The sequence below is a fragment of the Rhipicephalus microplus genome, chromosome X (genome assembly GCF_043290135.1).
Source record: "Rhipicephalus microplus isolate Deutch F79 chromosome X, USDA_Rmic, whole genome shotgun sequence".
Classification (NCBI taxonomy): domain Eukaryota; kingdom Metazoa; phylum Arthropoda; class Arachnida; order Ixodida; family Ixodidae; genus Rhipicephalus; species Rhipicephalus microplus.
This window is the reverse complement of record NC_134710.1, coordinates 238,987,821-239,009,173: the sequence shown is the minus strand read 5'-3', so window position 1 is coordinate 239,009,173 and position 21,353 is coordinate 238,987,821. Positions and strand designations below refer to the sequence as shown.

The following is a 21,353-nucleotide window of genomic DNA, read 5'->3' as shown; positions in this document are numbered from 1 at the left end:
TTTTACTTCTCTTTATTTACATACCTATTTCTTTAAGAAAACCACTACCACCACCAACTATATATACAAGCTTTCCTACCGAGCCTTTCAGCGCACTTTGGTAGAAAAATTGATCCGCAGGCTCCGCGCAATCTCATTGAATGCACGATGCATGCAGCATTTTTCAGCTAAAGCTTCCACGTCATCGAGCTCTTCAACGGCGATAACTTCACATTGTGCATTCGTTTTGGCGACACGCATGTGTGGCTTCGATGCATGCGCACATTTGAGAGCTAGTAACTGGAAATACTCTGACACGTAAATAAATCCGTTATTACCAGTCCGTCATTTGCTTCATGCTCCATTTCATCAGCACTCGTCGCCGCCGATCATGCATGTTGTATAAGACTGTAGGAATCTCAGGCTCGGAGCAACTTATGGACGTTTAGCACGAAGTTTTGGGTTGCATATCGTGATGAGAAACTATGACGCTGGCGTTGCAAACAAGAATAATTAGCCTTGGGAGATCAAGCTAGGGCTGCAGTAACAAAATACGTACGCTTTTTGTGAAAACGGGTCGTCGTCGTCACCTGAAACTTGACAAAAGTGACAGGTGCTGCGCGTTTCACACGAGCAATTCATCACGTGCCCCCCTGTCAGTAGCTGTTGCGGATACACATTGGAAAGCTTCCTTCAACAGTGTAGCACAAAGGTGGACCAAAATTAGCCCAGCTAAACAAGTCCCGACACATGCGCACTTCCTACTGTCGTTGTGCAAGCCTCAGAAAAACCACCACAGCAACAACAACACGCACAAAAAAAAAAAACGTAGATGCGTCACGTGAACGCAATCGACCTTCTGTGGAAAACAACAAATAATGAAGGAAAAGCTGAAACCAAGGATGACTTCAACGCCACATTCTTTTTGTTGACTATGTATACCTTTTTTCTTTGTAAGTTTGCTGAGGGAGAGAAAACCAAGTGAGAGAAAGGGAAGTTGACAAGAGCAGAAAGTTGCCATGCTAAATTACATTATATCTATAGGAGGAGTGCATGATGTTGTGCCTCGCCCAAGTTCCACGTGGTCTTCGCGGCCTGCTGGCACCTGGCAGCTGTTGATGAGTCAACCCTGCACCGGGACGGCGACGGACGCGGACAATCGGGAAAAACCACGTCGCCGGCTCCTCTTGACACAAAAGTCGTTGGCCAAGCTTTTGTCAGCCGCCGAGAGCAACACTCCGAAGCAGCGTCGACCCAGCAGCTGTACGGGGTATTCTGCCTTGCTTGAGTCAACCTGGCTGCATCAGGGAGCGACTTTGCGCATGGGATTCCACGTCATCTCACTGTGGTGCCACGCTGGCGCGTGGGGTCTCCCTCACCAAACAGCGAACTGGGCATGCCTTGCCCCCTTTCCTAGGTTCAGAGGGAGGCGGTGTTTGGCTTTCCCTCTTCGGGGCCGGAGAGGAAGACGACGATCTCATTGGAGTATCCTGCGCATAAATTATCTTTGCAAGGGATCTTGGGAAGACGGACGATGTATAAAAACGCTAGCGCAGAGGCGCTCGTGGGTGATTCTCTTTTCATGTTGTACCACGCTACCATGTAAATACTGTATATAAACATTTTTTTTCTCCTTCTCCGGCTTCTCTACTCGTCCTCTCCGGGGACTCGGATGGCCCGAGTCCGCACCACGCTACCCAAAGGCGCAACAGTGGCTGGCAGCTTATGGGATTCGCCTGCGTCGGCTGCATCGAAGTGGTGAGTGCCGCGTGTTTGCTCTTCTTTTCGCCAGACTCGTTAGCGCAGATGGTCGGTAACGTGGTAGGGTGATTGTGGTAAATTTTGATTCGCAGTCCAAGAATTGGGTCGCTCGTGGGCAAAATTACCTTAAAAGAGAAACGGTGTGCATATCTGAGATGGAGAAGTTTAAGGTCCAAGAACTCCTCGAAATTTGTCAGGAGCTGAATATTTCGGTCGGCTCGGTTAAAAGAAAACAACAAATTTTGGAGCACTTGGGAAAAGAGGAAGTGAGTTTAGAAGAGGCCATTGAGGCCAGAGAAACCATTTTGGCAAAGAAAGAGGAGCGTGAGCGCTTAGCCCGTGAACAGAGAGAGGAGGAAATAAGGAGGGATCGCGAGGATAAAGAACATGAAATCCGTCTGAAAGAACTGGAGCTTCGTATGTCCGTGGGAAATCGAAATTCAGGGGGTGGAGAATCAAAGATAAAGGATCTAATCCACACCTTCAAGGCGGGTGACGACATTGCATTATACCTCGTGCATTTTGAGCGAGCATGCGAAAATGCAGGGTTTAGTAGGGAGACTTGGCCACAAAAACTGATATGCGTACTACCAGGCGAAGTGTCCGATGTTATCGCAAGAATGAATAAAGAGGACTCCGAGGTGTATGACAGGGTAAAGGCTGCATTGCTACGAAAATGTCGCCTATCGACAGAGGCTTTCCGCCTGCGGTTCAGGCACTCTAAGAGGGGCAATGAATCTCAAGCTTCGAACTTCCCGTTTTTAATTTGCATTTTATTTTCATTCGTACATTTTTTAATATCTACAGCACACATAGAAAACGAAAGTAAGGGCGCTGGGGTTCTAGCGCTGCTACTGCAATTATTTTGACACTGCAGAGCCAACTGTTGAGACTTTTCCTACGTAACCAATGGTGGAATGTACGGCTCAGTGGTATTACACGTGCACTGTTGCTACTTAGCGGTTCATTATACACACATCAAAGGGTTCAAAGCATAGGGGGTCTGTCAAAAATGGTGGACAGTAAAATTAAGCAGTGTAGTTGAGACATGTAAATCTGGCTCAGAAGGTTTGGTTATGCCAACATGCCTGTTTTAGTTTGGCTAAAAGGAACCGTTTATGTGGATGTTTCTTGACTGTCACAATGGATTTGTTAGATTACACGGCTATGCATTACAAAGTAGTTGCACGTGATGGGCATTTCGTAAGCAGGCTTATTCCTTATTTTTAGGGCGGTTCTCCAATGTCACCTAACTTACGTCAACTTGAAGCCATGTCTTGAGCACACCAGCATTATTCACCGCACCGTGCGCCACAAGTCACTACCACAAGCATCACAATGTTTTCGAGTCACCACGCCAGGTGCATGTGCCCTGTAACACCTCACGACTTTGCGTTAATACCTGCATGGATGCCAAATTTTGCAAAGCACTTTGAGTATAATACAAGAGCTGCTTGTACTGTATGCCACTGTCACGGACACCATCCTCCACGAAGTGAATTTGATCGCTCGCTGATGTGTTGCTACCATAATTGGAAGTAGTTATGCTGTAGTAAAGCAGATGCCAGAAAAAAAAAAAGGCGTCACCGTCATTAGATGCGATGAGTGATTCGCAACTGCTTGGCAGTTTTTATACCTTTCATTATTGTGTGCTCCGATGTGATATTTTAGTATGTTTCCTTTTAATACGAAGCGCACCACTCTTGCTTGAAAATGTGGGCAATGTTGCTGTATTTTAGTAACAATGCACTGCAAGTAGGGAAAAAGAGTACAAGCAAGACCGCGCAGCAGCGTACGGGAAATATGAAAATGGAGTACAAGTCTCACGAGAATGTAAGGCCATTGTCTGACAGCCTGTCCTCATTCAGAGCGCCGTGTGTGACAAAAAGTTTTTTAAGCCAGTGGTGATGTTTCCGTCTAACTGCAGCTTTCGATGCCTAGATGTGCTGCACAAAGCAACAGAAGTCGTGACTTCTCTGACCCCAAAATTTCAGTGCAGGCACAACATTTAGTGCAGCTGTTTTTGTGCGGCTGATGGTCGCATCAGGCATCATTCTTTAAAGAATGAAGTCTATGTCCAAGTCGCAGTGGTGCTGGAGTTAGTTTTTGTAGTGTGCGGAGAGGAACTTGAAGTTGGGCTTGTGGTTTACAGGGCAGTGCTGTGACAAGCAGGTTATGGTTGCAGTCTAGCATGAGTGGTTTCCGCAACACTTTTCTTGGCATTGACGTGCAGTGTGTTGAATTCATGGCAGCGATGAGCTGGCGCTTGTGTCTAGAGGTCTAGAGCTGTGTTGTATATCTGTCGAAAGCATTTAACTAATGCATATTGCAATGGAAAGCGGGTGCTTGGGAGAAGCACACATGCTCACCTATAGTTGATACATTTTTTTTGTAGACACAGGGAACACCCTAAGTAAGGCTCAAGAGGAAGATTTAGAGCTTTTAGTACAGGAATTCGCTACCGTTTTCTCCGAGAAGCCAGGCAAAACGGATGTGATTAAGCACGACATTGAGCTGACGGTTAACAAGCCGATCAGCTGTAAGCCGTATCGGGTGTCACCTAGACAGAGAGAGATACTAGAGGCCGAAATTCGCCGCATGATCGACCTAGGTGTTATCATCGAAGCAGACAGTGATTTCACCTCGCCTTTGATTTTGGTTGAGATTCCGGGCCGTGATCCAAGGCCATGCGTGGACTATCGCCGCCTGAACTCTGTAACAATCGACCAGACTTACCCTATTCCTAACATTGAAGAGAGGGTAGAGACAGTGTCTAAGGCGAAATACATTTCTACGCTAGACCTTGTTAGGGGGTATTGGCAGGTCCCTTTGACAGAGCGCGCGAGTCGATACGCTGCTTTTATCTCACCCCTGGGCACTTTTCGTCCTTTGATGATGAGCTTTGGGCTCAAGAACGCGCCGTATTGTTTCAGCCGCCTGATGGATAAGGTTCTCCACGGGCTCGAGAAATTTGCGCTGCCTTACCTAGACGATGTGGCGATATTTTCGGACAAATGGGAAGACCATGTTGAACACCTTCGGATGGTTTTGGAACGGATCAAAAATGCAGGTCTTACGGTAAAGAGAGAGAAATGTCATTTGGGCTGTGCTGAAGTAAGCTATTTAGGGCACATTGTAGGAAATGGGCGTCGTCGACCGTCCGAACTCAAGGTAGCCGCGGTGGTCGGTTATCGTCGTCCCAGCACTAAGACCGAGATGAGAGCATTCCTCGGCCTCACAGGTTACTATCAGCATTACGTCCCGAATTACTCCGAGATTGCCAGCCCTTTGACAGATAGTTTACGCAAGACCGAACCTGTGAACATTCAATGGGACTCTAAAAAGGAAGACGCTTTTCAGAAGCTGAAGCACGCATTGAGTGAGAAACCCGTCTTGAGGGCACCGGATTTTGCAAAACCTTTCACTATTCAGTGTGATGCAAGCGAACGCGGTTTAGGAGCAGTGCTATGTCAGACGGACCAGAGTGGAGAGGAGCGGCCGGTTTTGTATTTGAGTCGCAAATTGAGCAGCAGGGAAGAGGCTTATAGCACTTCGGAAAAAGAATGTGCTTGCATTGTTTGGGCCGTACAAAAACTAGGCTGCTATGTTGCTGGCTCTAAGTTTATTATAGAAACTGATCACTCTCCACTAACCTGGTTACACCAAATGTCACCTAAGAATGGTCGTTTGCTCAGATGGAGCATAGCACTGCAGCAGCACAATTTCGAGGTGCGCTACAAGAGAGGTGGCCTTCATACAAATGCAGACGCCCTAAGTCGAGCGTTTTGACTCGTCAAAAGACGCGGAAGGTTTGTTTGATTTTTTTGTTTACCTTTACCTAGTTTATGTGTACTTTTTTTTTTTCAATGTGTTACAGTGAGGGCATAGAGAAATTTTTTACTGACTCCCTCGTTGTCCCGAGCTCTACAGTTTGCTTGTTTAGCTTGATTATAATGTTATCTCGATTCCAAATGGAATTACGTATGAAAGAGTTACTGGACACTTGTCCCGATTGGTATGCACATTGTTTCCTTGAGCTTAAGTTATTAAGATAAGATGTTTGCTTTGTAAAATCTGAGGCCTGGCGATGAGAGTGGCGTGCACGCGGTGCTTGTCGCATTGTGTGTGGCTGACAAAGGTCGTTTCTTGGAGCTTGTCACCCACTTTTCACCGAAGCGGGGCGCAGAGGCCAGCTCTTGGAGCATTCCAGTTTGACCAGGCCCTTCGAGAAAGCAAGAGCCTTGCCGGAACGTCGCCGACATCGACCCGGCCGAGCTGCATGGAACAACTCGACCTCCCGATGTATCATCTGGCGGCGGGGGTGCTGTTGTGCCTCGCCCAAGTTCCACGTGGTCTTCGCGGCCTGCTGGCACCTGGCAGCTGTTGATGAGTCAACCCTGCACCGGGACGGCGACGGACGCGGACAATCGGGAAAAACCACGTCGCCGGCTCCTCTTGACACAAAAGTCGTTGGCCAAGCTTTTGTCAGCCGCCGAGAGCAACACTCCGAAGCAGCGTCGACCCAGCAGCTGTACGGGGTATTCTGCCTTGCTTGAGTCAACCTGGCTGCATCAGGGAGCGACTTTGCGCATGGGATTCCACGTCATCTCACTGTGGTGCCACGCTGGCGCGTGGGGTCTCCCTCACCGAACAGCGAACTGGGCATGCCTTGCCCCCTTTCCTAGGTTCAGAGGGAGGCGGTGTTTGGCTTTCCCTCTTCGGGGCCGGAGAGGAAGACGACGATCTCATTGGAGTATCCTGCGCATAAATTATCTTTGCAAGGGATCTTGGGAAGACGGACGATGTATAAAAACGCTAGCGCAGAGGCGCTCGTGGGTGATTCTCTTTTCATGTTGTACCACGCTACCATGTAAATACTGTATATAAACATTTTTTTTCTCCTTCTCCGGCTTCTCTACTCGTCCTCTCCGGGGACTCGGATGGCCCGAGTCCGCACCACGCTACCCAAAGGCGCAACAATGATGAAGGTGTGCAATAGATCGTCCCGCTCTCACCAATGGATGAGCAGTGAAGCTAACTGCGCTTGCAAACGACGCCTTATTTCCTCATGGAAAACAAATATCGGCTGCACGCGACTCTACCCAAAGTCTTCGTATTTTATCTGGACGTTTTCCTTACTCAAGACACCTACGTTTTATTGACTGTGGTTTGGTGTTGGCCTCACGAAATCTCACGCATTTCACATCGGAAGCCTTTGAGCACAGTTAAAACCGAAGTGAGTGGACAGTTAGTAAATGCTTGCATTTACAGTAGTCTTGGGCGTATTTTTGTGCCTTCGTAGCACATTTTTATTAAAACTAAAGTGTTTTATACTGGGGTTCACCGAGATTTCTGTGACGCATTTTCGTCACGGAAATGACGCCGAAAAAGTGCACACAATGTGATCGCCAAAAAAAAAAAGTTTCATCATTGTGAGTCGAACCCACGACCTCTCGGTGCGTGACAGTACTTATAGCGTGCACGCTAACCACTGCGACACAGTCGCATTTCGGGGGAGGGCGTTGAAAATGCGCCATTTATATCTCAAACCTTCTTCTCCCCGTGCTTTTGGTCGACGGTAAAATAATTAATCAAGACCGGGGCCACTACCATTCCTACAGCGCGGCGTTGCTACGCGTCCGTCCATTTCGGCACGTTTTCAATAGAAAACTGCGATTTTGTGAACGCCGACTGAGGCAGCGTCTGCTAGCTTGCGTTCGCTCCCCCTCCCTCTCATCTAGACAACCCCCCCCCCTCCCCTGGTGGCGTTCGCACCCACATTGGGCCAGCGTGTCTCCTCCCACACTTTCTCTTATCCTACACTTCCCCTCTCTCGCCTCGCAACGACGACGCAGGCATCACCTGTTAGCAAGTTCCTTGATTGAAAAACATTGGCCCCGTATCTGCATGTTTCAGTGCAAATATCGTCGAATGACCATATTTGCAGTCTGGAGAGAGTGAATAAAACATTAATTTAGTGTTCTGCATGAGAAAGTCGGCGAATGGGATTTTGGAGGCGCTGCGTTAATGTGCCTCGATGCGCGCAAGGTGCCACCACCATATCATCTTATTGATATGTGGGGTTTAGCGTCCCAAAACCACCATATGATTATGAGAGACGCCATAGTGGAGGAATCCGGAAATTTCGACCACCTGGGTTTTTTAACGTGTACCCAAATCTGAGTACACGGGCCTACAGCATCTTCGCCTCCATCGAAAATGCAGCCACCGCAGCCGGGAATCGAACCCGCGACCTGCGGGTCAGCAGCCGAGTACGTACCTTAGCCACTAGACCACCGCGGCGGGGCTCCATCTCTGCTTGCTTTGATTGATTGATTGATTTGTGGGGTTTAACGTCCCAAAACCACCATATGATTATGAGAGACGCCGTAGTGGAGGGCTCCGGAAATTTCGACCACCTGGGGTTCTTTAACGTGCACCCAAATCTGAGCACACGGGCCTACAGCATCTTCGCCTCCATCGAAAATGCAGCCACCGCAGCCGGGAATCGAACCCGCGACCTGCGGGTCAGCAGCCGAGTACGTACCTTAGCCACTAGACCACCGCGGCGGGGCTCCATCTCTGCTTGCTTTGATTGATTGATTGATTTGTGGGGTTTAACGTCCCAAAACCACCATATGATTATGAGAGACGCCGTAGTGGAGGGCTCCGGAAATTTTGACCACCTGGGGTTCTTTAACGTGCACCCAAATCTGAGCACACGGGCCTCGACATTTCCGCCTCCATCGGAAATGCAGCCGCCGCAGCCGGGATTTGAACCCGCGACCTGCGGGTCAGCAGCCGAGTACCTTAGCCACTAGACCACCGCGGCGGGGCACTCTGCTTGCTTTGCGCCTCCCCAGGTTTGTCTCTTGAGCAACGCCGCGCCGGTGTAAGTGTCGCGGCCACTGCTTCGCATCTACACATGGTACCCTTTAGTAGAAAATGGTGCAGTTTTTTTTCTTTTTTATTTCATTTTACAAGTCATCAGATATAAGTGCTAATAAATTTGACTGTTACTATGCAGGGAGGCTGCTTTAGTGTTTTCAACTAGGTAACTACTAAGTTTCCTATGTTACCAGATCCTTCGTAGACACCTTGGTGTATTACGCCATAATTATAACAGTCCTATAAAAATAGAAAAAACTTCATTATCTTGAACATGTTGGAATAGCTGTTTCGTGCTACGTGATGGTAGATATACATGCAAACAGTAGGGCACAAAATACACACTGGAAAATATACGCCACTAAAGTATATGCCTGCTAACCGGTATACTGTGTACGTTCTCAAAGTAGGAGCATATATAGCACTTAAGCTCTTGTTAATATAATATTCGAGCATGTAGATACTTTGATATACTCTGTGCGTGCGTGTCCTCGTTTTTAGTCCGTATGTGCTTCTATGTACGCTGTTGGGATGCGTACTTACCATGGTAATTGGCAAGTACGCATCACAACGGCGTAATTGATGGTTATTAGTGTCTGTAAAAGGGCAATGCCGTTTCATTTCATGATTTCGTCATGCTTTTTCATAAGAACGAATTTGATATGGCAATAAAGTTGGCATACATATACCGAAATAGGCGTATACCTCAAATTATATAATTGCAGTTTATCAGTGTTAGTGTGGTTAATAGGTTACTTGGGCCGTTACTAACAGCTTAGTAATAAATTTGCAGTTTAGTAGGTTTGATTCATCACCTCGTGAGGTAGTCAGTTTTATTAACCTTGATTTTACGATGCAAACTTACTAAGAGGTTTGTGCTTCGTGTGACTAGAAAATAATTTGTACATAGTATTCCGACGTTTTCTTCTTTTCTTTCGTCCTTTTTTTTTTTAATAGTGAACTGCTTCCGATCTCTTCAGCAATAAAAAAGCTATCGATCACGTTCTTTGCTGCTCGTCGCTGCATCGCTCTGGCTGCTTCTAGCTGTGGTGTTCACCCGTATTGACGACAGGGTATTTTTCGTTTTCCGAGCACACACTTGACGAATGCCGTCCTGAACAGTATAGTCGCACAAGAAGCCGTCAAATGCATTAAGCAAACTTTTACGTGGTAGTGACCAATCAGGAAGGCAATAATTCTCCTGTTTCTCACCCCTCTTAATATATATATATATTTCAGCAGGCCTGCTATTTGCTTCTTCTTACCTTTTCGTTATGTTGGCGCCAGCTACTAAATACTGATAGCAGTAACACGAGGCCAAAATAACCTATTTTCGTGTTTAACCTTTTAAATGTTTATCACTTGTTTTCGTTATCAAAGTTACCCTTATTATTACTATAAAGTATTGATGGCAACCTCGGACATTGACAACGGCGCTGTAGCTGCAGGATCAAAGAGCGCCGTGTACTTCCTGTTCTCCCAGAGCACCAGTCCTGCCGCATGAATTGCGGCGCGCTTTTGCACGACGCGGAAGACGAAAGAGACAAGCGTATCGACATATACGTACACGTCTTCGAACATTTGCGCTCGACAGTGTTCTTCCGACTCAAGGCTCGCTTGTAGCGGATAACGGAACCACACGGCCCGTTTCGCCTCCTCCGTCGGCGTATCACAGGCCGGCGAGGCCGTGGACATGTCGTGGGCCGCTAAGTGACGGCGGCGCGTGATTCTCTTGATTCTCTATCCTCGGGGACCTCGCGTTCGCTCTGTCAAGAACGACAGCTACAGGCGTTGATATCGTTGGCCGAGTCGCTCGGTATCGCGTTGTATCTCGCTGCCTGTCGCGCTTCGGACGCGCGAATGGATGGTTCCCCCAGAGCGGAGGAAGGTCTGTGCCACAGGGAGCGAGGCCTGGCGCCGATAAAGCGTCGTCGCCAGTCGACATAGCCACGCGGCCGAACGGAGTCGCCTTTCGACGGTCGTCGGCGCGATAAAAAAGTATCAAGCGCAAGTGAGAATCGCCCCAGGCTGGCTTATGTTTCGGGCCGCTCTGAGGGACGGAGAAGGGGGGCAGCTATCGCCGCGCGGACCGCAGCCTGCAGCAGCGTGACAGCGGGCGAACACTGTCCAGAGCTGCGCCCAAACGGGGTCGACTGGTGAGCAACAGTCCTTTCGGCGGCTTGTCACAGCCGGCCATCTCTCAGCGAGTGACGCCAGGGCCCCGCGAGAAATAAGGCGCCTTCGTCCGGGTGGTGGGTGCCGACGCTTTGCGGGCGAAGAAGAGGCGTGACCGCTAGCGCGGAGAGAAGCGCGTTCGTATAGGAAGCGCGTTTCTCGGCGACGATAGCGGCGCCTTTTTCATCATGTGGCAATATTTGGTTACACCTTACACCCGCCATTGGATCCGTGTCGCCTGGCCAAGTACCGCGAGGAAAAATCTGACGACGAGTCGGCCTTGCAGAAGCGATTATGCGAATCCGGAAAGAGGAGAGAGAGAGGAGAACATTGCGTGGCTACTACAGCGAGATCTTGCGCACGCAGTAGGAATTCAAGCGTTGCCGTTTTTCACTCCAGAAGAAGACGATAACAAGAGAAAATAAAGCAGATATATTTAACAGTACCATCTCTTACCGAATTTACCGGTGAACGTGCTCATCTGACCCGTGATGAAGTTAACTGCAGGCTGCACCGCAATATCTGCATGTGACTCAATGAACACACACGCTTCTAGAACTAACTATAATGTAGTTTTTCAAAGCGCTACATAAAAAGGGCCAATGTTCTCGATGGGAATGTGATATGAAATTTAATTAGGACCTGAAAGACGACTGAATATGCAATTTTTCAATTTTGTGGCACAATAGTCAAGAATAACTGACAAGTGCTTCCACGAAGTGGCAAGTCTTTGAGCGCAGTGGAAAGAGTTTAAAAATGGGCCCAAACGCTCCCGATCCTTTGTCTGCATTGCGGCAATTGGAACTTCAAATGATATTTTCTCCGAACACGACGTTTTGTCAAGGAAGGAACATTTTCTCTGTAATCACTGCAGCTGTCAAATGCAAACTTTTATGACCTTTTTGTTATTACCAGGTGCTGTTTCTGTCGCAAAAAAGCATTGTTGCCACCAGAATTGAATTTTCACAGATTTTTACTAAGGTTCTGCTTCAAGAAAACAGCCCGAAAACTCTGGTCATAAAACATTTATATGTTTAACTAAAAATTGTCATCTCTACATTTGTTATTTTGGTTCAGAAGGATACCTTCGGCACACCTTATAACTGGACTGGATTTCACCATTTTACACGCAATATAATTTTCACAAGTGTTTCTTCAAAAATAAGAACAAACAAACAATTCGATTTTTATTATATTTAGAACGAATTTACATTTTCTTGCCAAATTCACAAAAATATAGAAAAAGCCCCAATCAATCGACTTGTAAAGTTTTGTAAAGTTTGCTTTTAAAGGTAAGAGAGCAAGGGGCAATATATAGTAGTTGCACACCTGTCTGTGCAATCCATCCCCCCTTAATTTATTATAAGCTCCATGAAAGCAATGAATTTCCATTACGTCAGACGTTTCCGGGTAGTGTCTTTCGTGCTTACGTTTCCACTGCATAACTGAAGGTGTGACTCACTCACGTATCGAACCTTCATTAAAATCGCCCACGAATAAAACCGCCCCGACAGACAAACCGAGGCATTTTTACAGTCCTGACTCCTTAGATCACGACTAGTGTTTTCTTACGTAGTTTTTTTTTCAGCCGTATCAACTTCTTGCGATGGCTACAATGAAGATACGCAGCAAGTGGATAATGTTATTACTTACACAGAATTGGCCTTTTACTTCTAAAATAACTCCCCGACGGAATGGTCTAGCGGGTAAGGTACTCGTCCTCTGGGTGAGGAAAGTAAAATAAAATTATAGCCGTAATTTAGTGTGGGTGTCTAGTGCATTACGCTTTTGCAAGTGCAAAACGCTTTTTAAGAACGAGTAAAATGCACCTCCCGCATCACCATTGCTTTCTATAATTTCTACAATGCCAGCTACCACTTTTAGTGTAAATGTAATTTGTGCTGTAATGAACAAAATGAAGTGTTCATCTTTCTCAGGTATAGACAAAATTTACGCAAAATCTTGAAAAACACAAAGTGCATAATCGCAACCTATTTATCTTTGTTGTTCACCCGGTCTCCTTCTTTACGCCTCATTCTACATGACTGGAGAGTTTGGGAAGTAGTTCCAGTCCACAAAACTAGTAACAAAACATTTTCGCGAAACTAAAATTTGATTTCATTAACAAGCATTCCTTGGAAAAATCATGGCGCACCGCGGTGGTCTTGTGACTAAGGCACTCCGCTGCTGACTCGCAGATCACGGTATTAAATCCCGGTTGCGGCGGCTGCATTTCCGATGGAGGCGGAAATGTTGTAGGCCCGTGTGCTCAGATTTGGGCGCACGTTAAATATCCTCAGGTGGTCGAAATTTCCGGAGCCCTGCACTACGGCATCTCATAATCACATGGTAATCAAATGCTGTGCATTGCGCAGCATGTGCAATGGTTGGGAACACTGTCGCAGGGATGCCTACATCAGAGCGAGAGAGGGGCGAGCGGGTGTAGGTTAGCAGACGCTGCCTGCGTCGGCGTTGCGAGGCGAGAGAGAGCAAGGGAGCCTAGGAGAGGAGAGAGGCAAAGGGGCACGCTGGCACGGTAGGAGTGGTCACGCCTCACACCGGATCGAGCTCGACCGAAAGACGCTTGGCTCCTAAAAGGATTGAGAATGACTAGCGCGCTTCCGAATGTCGTTTATTACGAAGGATCACAAATACAAACTTCCGCACACGCGACCACAACCGTACATACCTGTGCAAGTTAACGAAACAAACCCAGATGTTAAAGAAAAACAAAGGGAGATTGAAGGGACACTGATACCAAATTTTCAGTGCTTTTTCTCTTTTTTAGGTTAAGTGAAATACCAAGAGCTCAAGAGCCTAAAAAATGTACTGGTTCTGATGCAAAATTTCCAGTATATTTCTTTTTATTTTGATGCGTTTATTTTCTTTTGTGTTATATTTTGGGCTTATCTACTCTCTTGCGCTCTTTGGTGTTGTTCTCGTATGACTATGTCACATTCACTATTATTGCCTGTTGTTTTCTGGTGATTACCCTTTTTGTTTTGCGATTATCTATTTTCTGTTCCATAGTCTATTTTCTACTGTTTTCTGCTATTCGCTACTATACTACAGCGCGGTGCGTCTGACACATGACATTTCCTTTTTGCCTCCGTCCCTTTCTTTCGTAGATTTGTGTCTAACTCACTGACGCTGGCGTTTCTCTGTCGCTGTCGCTGACTGGAACAGATGTCTTAGCCTTTCGGCGACTCTGGCGTTCCAAACATACAAGCTGCTAGGTTGCGTGACGCCATCAAAAGACTTGAGACGATGAGAGGAGTCCGTTCAACCGCCTCACAGCTAGAAACTAGCTTCGGCGCGCCATCGTACAGCGCATGGTTACGGTGCTCAGCTCCTGACCCGATGGTTGCGAGTTCGATTCCTGTGGTGGGGGCCGCATTTTGATGTAAGCAAAATGGTAGATATCTGTGTGGTTATACTTTGTGGGAACGTTAAAAAACCCCAGGTGGTCTAAATTTCCGGAAACCTCCACTACGCTGTGCCTCTCAAACATGTTGTGGTTTTGGCACGTAAAATACGAGAAGCAACTAGAAGCTAATTTCTGCTCCAACTGTACCCTGACGTCGCCACCCTGAATAAGCTTCTGGTCACTTGCTCGTGCGAGATATTATGACGTTTCCATGGCCGCTCAGCAGTCTTTCGCACTCCGTGGTGGTGGCAAGCAAGTGTGCAGCTAACAATGGACGAAATTTAGTCTAGCGGCTACGACTAGCAAGTTAGGCAGAGAGCAAGGTGTCTAAATTGCCGACCCTGCGGAGAGTTACGCATCCGACACCGTCACAAGTGGGTTAGAAGGTGGCTCACGTGGCTGCGACAACGCCATGCAAGAGGGCTTGCGCATCGGATACGTTGACTGTGTGTTCACTTGCATGTACGACGATTGAGCGCAAGTGCGACTTCGCTCGTTCGCTCACGGGTCAGCTGAACTGCGGGGACCGCAAAAGACGGGCACAGGATTGAGTAAGTAACGCGCGAGTGGTCATTTTAGGGGTGAAGCTCCTTAGGGCGTGGCTTGTGCGTCGCGTTGTCGTATGCAACCACTGGTGGCACATACATGAGAGAGTAATGAATACACGATGAAAAGATGTGAGGTAGCGGTACTTGGAGTGTTCACTAGATAGACGGATGGACAGACAGACAGAGGGGAGGGCGGACGGACAGATAGACAGACGAACGAACGGATGGACGGATGGACGCACCGACGGTCACACGGATGGACTGACATATAGACGGATGCACGGATGGAAGCAAGAACGAATGGATGGATGGAAGCACGGACGGACAGTGGAACGCTTCGCCCCACCAATCATCATTCACTCCATGGATATGCTGGGATTTTTTTGTGCTTCTCTACCTGACATCATCACAACTAGCCATAATGCTGCGTGAAGTCCCCAGAATTATCGTACTGTAGCGCAACGTCACGCTGGTGTCGATATCAGTAGGTAAGCCATGGGAAAATTGACTTTAACACTGAGGCAAAATATCTTGGGAGTTGATGAGTTTTCGACTTAGTCAGAGTCGTCTCTTTGTACGGGTGAATATTTACCGCATGGTAAACTCAGCTTTGTAATTTTTGTCAGTGCCCTTTCTAGGATGGTGCTACAGATGAAGATGTTTTGCGTTTCTGGCGCTGGTTCCGTCAAAAAGAAACACCTAAGCCTGCTCTCACGCCATACTTCAGACTGCGTTGAGTTTTGCAGAGCGTGTATATTTTAGCTGCCCTCTTTGTAATCTGTTCCATCAGCCACAGAGTCTTGTCAGCATCATTACATTAATGAGGAGAACAAATTCGTTAAAAGACGACACAAAGGTCGGCCTGAAGTGGATTCCTCAGACCATCGACTTAGCATTGATGAAATCGGGATAACGGAAACAATTGGCATTGAACAAAGAGAGGGAAGTGCCGGATGACATGACGGCTGAGTCTAGCGGCAAATGCGAAGTACTTGGTTAGAAGCCTTTCTGAGAAGTCTGGCAACCTTAAAAAATGTCTGTTGTAGTCGTATCGGCAGCATTTTGATTAGTGACTTTCCTTTGTTTCCACATATCACCGCGTTGAACAGCTTTTACACAACAGGTCAGAGCTGGGGTGCCATGATAGCAATCGAAGCAATAGCGATACAATCCCTGTGCCCACTCGTTGACGACACATATATAAAAGCATCTTTTTGAGTGCGGCCACTGACGCCCGACTACGTTGACCTTCCTGAGAATAGGATATTACTCTGCGTAAATCTCTAGAGAACTACTGCAGCAACATTGATTTATGGGGTGTTGGTACTAACCGACATCCTCAGTGAATAGCCTCGTTCTTATAATTATATGTGGCTTAACCTTCGGCCCGTAGCTAAAGTCAATTCGCAGTTCTCCACTGTGACGTTACCAGATTTCATCCTCACAAGGCACATCAAAGCTGAATATGTCTGATTTTGCCTGTTAGCTCAGTAATTGGAAAATTTGATAAATTTCTTGCGTGTATAGGGCTAGTTCTTCCAGTTTTATTTCCAAACGCGACTTGTGTTTTTTTTTTGGGAGGGGGGGGTGGAATCGTTCCACAAGAAGGGGTCCCAAGCCGATAAATTGGAAGCCCCTAGAAGATATTGATATGAGACTAAACACGGCAACAGGACAGAAAATTTTGAGGGTTGCCTTCATCCAGGTTTTAGGCATTATAACCGAAGCCGATTGACACAACGGTCGCACAATCAACTGATTCATGTCGCATGTGGAGAGGGTGCTCAGACTAATCTCCAGGGTACCCAACAATAGAAGATGTCTTGAAGACGACAACCTCCTCAGCGTTTATCACGTGTTCCTAATGATTGATCTAAACTACGTCGCACCTATGCACAAAAGGAAAGTTTATGAGAGAACCAAATTAAACAAGCTCATTCGAAGGAGTATGAAGCGGATCCTTGGGCCCCGATGCGTATTAGCACTGAGATCCTCGCGAGCCTAAGTGTTCACAACACCGACGAAAACATAGAAGCGCCGCAGACCGCGCAGCTTGCAGGACTCTCGTCCATCATCGTGAGGATGGCTTCTTCGGGACCTCAATAAAGTTTAGTACCTACCTACCTATCTTGCATTTTCCCTCTCTCTTTTCCAAAGCACCAAGCGCTTCAGAGAGGCGTTAAGGTTTTTATTCATAAACGTGGATCTGATTCAAATCCCATGCAAGGCGTACAAAAATTTATTTTACTGTTGTTCGTGGGAAAACACCGGATGCGCCAGAAAACCTGGTCACTAGAAGGAAGCTTTTTGTTAAACTATATAAACGAAAGCAAAAATTCATTTTCTTTTTCTGTAAATGATGAAGTCTGTGGGTACCTTGTCGGAAGTTGTACGAACTATGCACTGCTTGAGATTTTGGGCTATGTTCTCGCTAACGTCAAGTTGTCTTGACACTGTGTGAACGAGAACGGCTTATTGGGGTGCATCTTATCGAGCCTTTTCATTAAACTTCATTAACCATAAGCAGATGTTGACTCTTTAAATACGACCATATTATATGCATGTTTCGCTGGCTACAATACTCAGGTTAGGGGCTCTCAGCTTATAACAAATAATACAGTCCTACCCAATTTCGCAGAGTGTAAAACTAGGATATCATACGGGCCCACGCCTTTCCCGTGCCTCTAATATACCAGCATGCACGCTTATGTAAGATACCCCTGGGAAGTCGCGGTGATACACAGGCGTCGCGCTATGGAATCCGAAAGCGACGACTTGCTGCAGTGCGCCGAGAGCTCCCGGCGCAGCCCCAGGGAATGGCGCGAGCCCTTGAAGTCGTTAGTGCCAGTTGACGAAGCGTGCATGTATGTAGAGCGCGGCAAGCGCATCCAGGCGAAGCCTCGTCTCGGAACAGTGGCAGGATGTTTTGGTAACCTCTGCGTGTGTTTTCGAACACTCGTGTAAGTAAATCCTATGGGTCGTGATTGGTAATAGAAGCATAAAAACAACAACAAAGGTAGTCTTCCCCTCGTCACATGTTGGCAACGCAGTGCTGTCACCGGTGGTTGGAAATGCACTCGTGACAAGAACACCGGGGCCAGGACGACACGGCACGGACCACGGAACTTTGCAGCGCCAGCTGTTGGCACGAGATAGAAGGTGTTGAGGAAGAAAAAAGTCTTACTGCGTATACCACACGCCTCATGGTGCATTTATGTCAGTCGTGCATTTAGTATACAGTCTGAAGCATCTGTTCATAGAGCCTATTACGAACAAAAATTGGAGTGCATTATAAGTGAGTGCTAAACGGATGTATACCGAACCTTGTCTGGACGTCGTTGCTCTACAATTCTAAACTGGCGCTGCTGCAAATCTTACGTACGCAAGCGAGGAGAGCCATAATGCACACTCTAACCACGCTGAACTGCATGCAGCAATAAAAGAACACTGATGCCAGAGCCCTGATTGTGCACGCTGACATAAGACCTCACAACATTCTTGAAGAAAAATATGAAAGAAAGGGAATAAAGAGAGCGTTGCAACCTCACTATCCGGTGACGTATACTGCATGCAGCCTTCCATATTCACCCATACTGGATTCGTATGTGAGTGCGATATGCGATGTCTATGTTGTTTCATGCATGGCTGGTGGTGCGATGGCTCGTTGGCGTGTTTTCGACATAACTTCCCATATAGGATAGCCAGCATGCTAATACGATGCCTGCCTTTCTTCTCACGTATACCCACGCTGTTTTTACTATGGAATCACCAGTATGATTTATCCACCGGGCAGCTAAGCTTTGAAAACAAAATTCGTTATTAGAAACGTTTAAAAACTGCTATTCATGTGAACGTACCGAACACAATCAATCGTTGATATTTGGGACTTGTGTACATCCAGCGTATACTACACAGTCACGCATCACTCAAGACGGAACGCACGCAAGCAACATTAGCCAAAGTGTGCTAACTAAGTTTTGCATATTGGCTGCCAAAATCCGCTAAAATCAGTCTAGCAACTGTAGCTGTAACTATGTAGTATTCGATTTCACAGCAGTCAAACTCTGGAGTTAAGACATTTGACCTAAAAGGTTTTTGCAGCCGTGGGGTTTTGGAAGTATAGGGCCATGGCGTTTTATTGCCTCTCAGGGAAAGCTCGCGCAGAGTACGCGTAGAACCTTGCTTTGAGAATGGGGCTTGACGATTGCTAATAGCAGAGATTAAGGACAGACACCACATTAGCAGGTGTCTGGTTTGCGATGTCACCGTTTCTGACATAATTCGGGGCCTTTCATTATTATATGGAGATTTCAATTTGTCTTCACTAATTTTGTCCACAAAAAATTCGCCAATAGAATTTTCGCCATCTACGTGATAAAGTTCGCGCCAAGTGGTCTGAGCCGTATTTTATAAGTGGCTACTTGTTCGATGAATGGCTTTAGCGTATGGACGATTTAAAGGTCACGTTTGCGGCGGGTATATCCATACTTACCGCCTGCGTTTGCGCATTATTTTATAACAGAAAAAACTCTGGCTATGTCTGCAAAAAGCGTTCAGAAACGTAATCATACCGGTTTTCATAAAGAGAAACGCCTTTAAAAACAGCATACAGAAGCACTAGCGGTGTAAACGAATTCGAATATAGCCGCGACATCAACAAAGGCTTTCTTGCATGCTGAAGACTGCGCAGCACACGTTGCAAACCTGCACCGTTATAAGAGCCCTGCAACACTTTCTCAAGTAATCATCGAATGGCTTCATTAAAGGAGTACATTGCCTGACGAATCAATTGCCGGAAAAACTTTTAGAATGCGTCTAGTCCGAGCGGAGTTGCATGGTTTTGTCGCACGCCCTAAGTGCTTTATTTCCCCTTTCTTACCAGCGAGTGTGCTGAAACTTACGCAGGGGGGGGGGGTGACAAGGGGGTAATAAAGGACAGTCTTGGTCAAAACTTTGCAGGCTATACTTCCATTGAAGTACATGGAAAAGTAACGTGGAAAATTTTGACACCCCCCCCCCCTTCCTTGTACGTTCGTTCGGCAGCGCGCATCATGACCTTGGGCCCTTTCTTTGCCTTTTTTTTTTCCCTTCAAACTCGCGGCTGGCCGTCAGCATCAAATAGGCCCGGGGCGGCATCCCGTGGTGACCGCAGTAAATATGCAGCTCACGTTTCTCAAATAAGCCAATGGCCGTAAATTTGTGTAAGTCTATATGGTGTGGTAATTTGGATATACGACATTTATAACAAGAAAATGATTTGAAGCTGAATTTCATAAGTATAAGTTCCAGGCCACGTGCGGCGCTATATTGTTCGACCCACGCGTTCTCCGGAACTTCGACGACCAATCGGTGGCGTTTTCGGGCCATGCTGAAGGAGTGTTGCGGGGTTTAATATAATCGCCTTCTATAGAAAATAGCCGAGAACTTCCGCCTCCACGTTCGTAAGTGCTTGCAATGTTTTATGGAAATGGGCTACGTCTGGAAACAGGTAAATTCTTTAGCGAAGCGAAATCGTACGTTTGGTAGGGACTTTAACAGCGGAGCTGTTGAAGCCTTAATTCAGTCTGCAAATGGCAGCTGCTCAAAAATCAGCGTTGCTGCGCGAATCATAGTGGAAGCGTACCGTATCTATGTTTTAGTACGATTTAGCAAGATGTAGCAAATGGAAGCGAGCATGAAGAGCATTCAGGCGATAGTGAAAAGAAGGGAAAGGCCACCAGTTCCAGGTTCTCGGAGGGTTTCAAATTCAACGGTTTTGCTGCCCGCGATCTCCGGTGCCAGCGTAGCTCTCGCCGACTGGTTCGCCCTTCGTGATCTTCTGATGCCGTGCAGCTCTCGCCGTTTGGTGCCCCGTCCTCGGACTTCTTGAATCGGCTCTCATCTTTCTTTTTCTGTCGCTTACCTTTTCTTATTTCGTGATCTGTATCTTTCCACCATGCGTTGTTTCCCTCTTCCCATACAAGGCACTGCGCCGTCTCGCCCAAGAGGCATACAGAAATTAGGTGCCTTCGTTCTCTTTTCAAGAATCACTCAATCAATCTTGTTTCCGTGCCGTACGAACGTAGCAGCCTCACTTTTTTGTATCACTTTTGCGTGTACGATAAATCTTCGCATTTTAATAATCAATAAGAACGTTCACATTTGGAAGTCTTGATTGGAGTCGTTTAGTTTAAATCACAGTCGTTCCTGTCTTTTCACTCACGTTACGTAAAAAAACAAAGAAAAGAACGTTGCGAAGTCATCACTGCAATTCCAGTAGTGACGCCGGCAGTATGACCAAACCAGTTGCCCCCGGGTGGAGCGCATTGCAAGAAGCACCATCGGTAAGTCGAGAAGACGTGACTCGTGCTCATCTCGGAGAGTGCTGCATGCGGAGCTCTCTAACGCCGCGCGACAGCCCACATGTGTTCCGACGACGTAGCGCCTCACGCAAATGCTGGCTGGTAACATTCGTGCAAGTGCCGTGTGGCGGTAACGAGCGAAGCCTGCTACTAGCGGGAGCTGCAGCGATGCCTCCAGCGGCTGAACGCGATGCGCGCACTGGTCAGGCGGCCAGTTGTCCACGGGGCGCGGTT

The 21,353-nt window shown here is 47.1% G+C and overlaps 1 protein-coding gene across 3 annotated transcripts in view; it reads left to right on the top strand.

The window, feature by feature from the left end:
- Window positions 1-227: 227 nt before the first annotated feature.
- LOC142776025 (uncharacterized) overlaps window positions 228-21,353 on the top strand; it is a 61,333-nt gene continuing 40,207 nt past the window's right edge. The window contains exon 1 of one of the 3 annotated variants that reach the window (XM_075878843.1): window positions 228-1,737. In XM_075878843.1, the coding sequence (XP_075734958.1) occupies window positions 1,652-1,737 (86 nt within the window). In that variant the 5' untranslated portion in view covers window positions 228-1,651. The remainder of the gene's footprint in view (window positions 1,738-21,353) is intronic. The other 2 variants (XR_012887241.1, XM_075878841.1) reach the window with 2 other exon arrangements.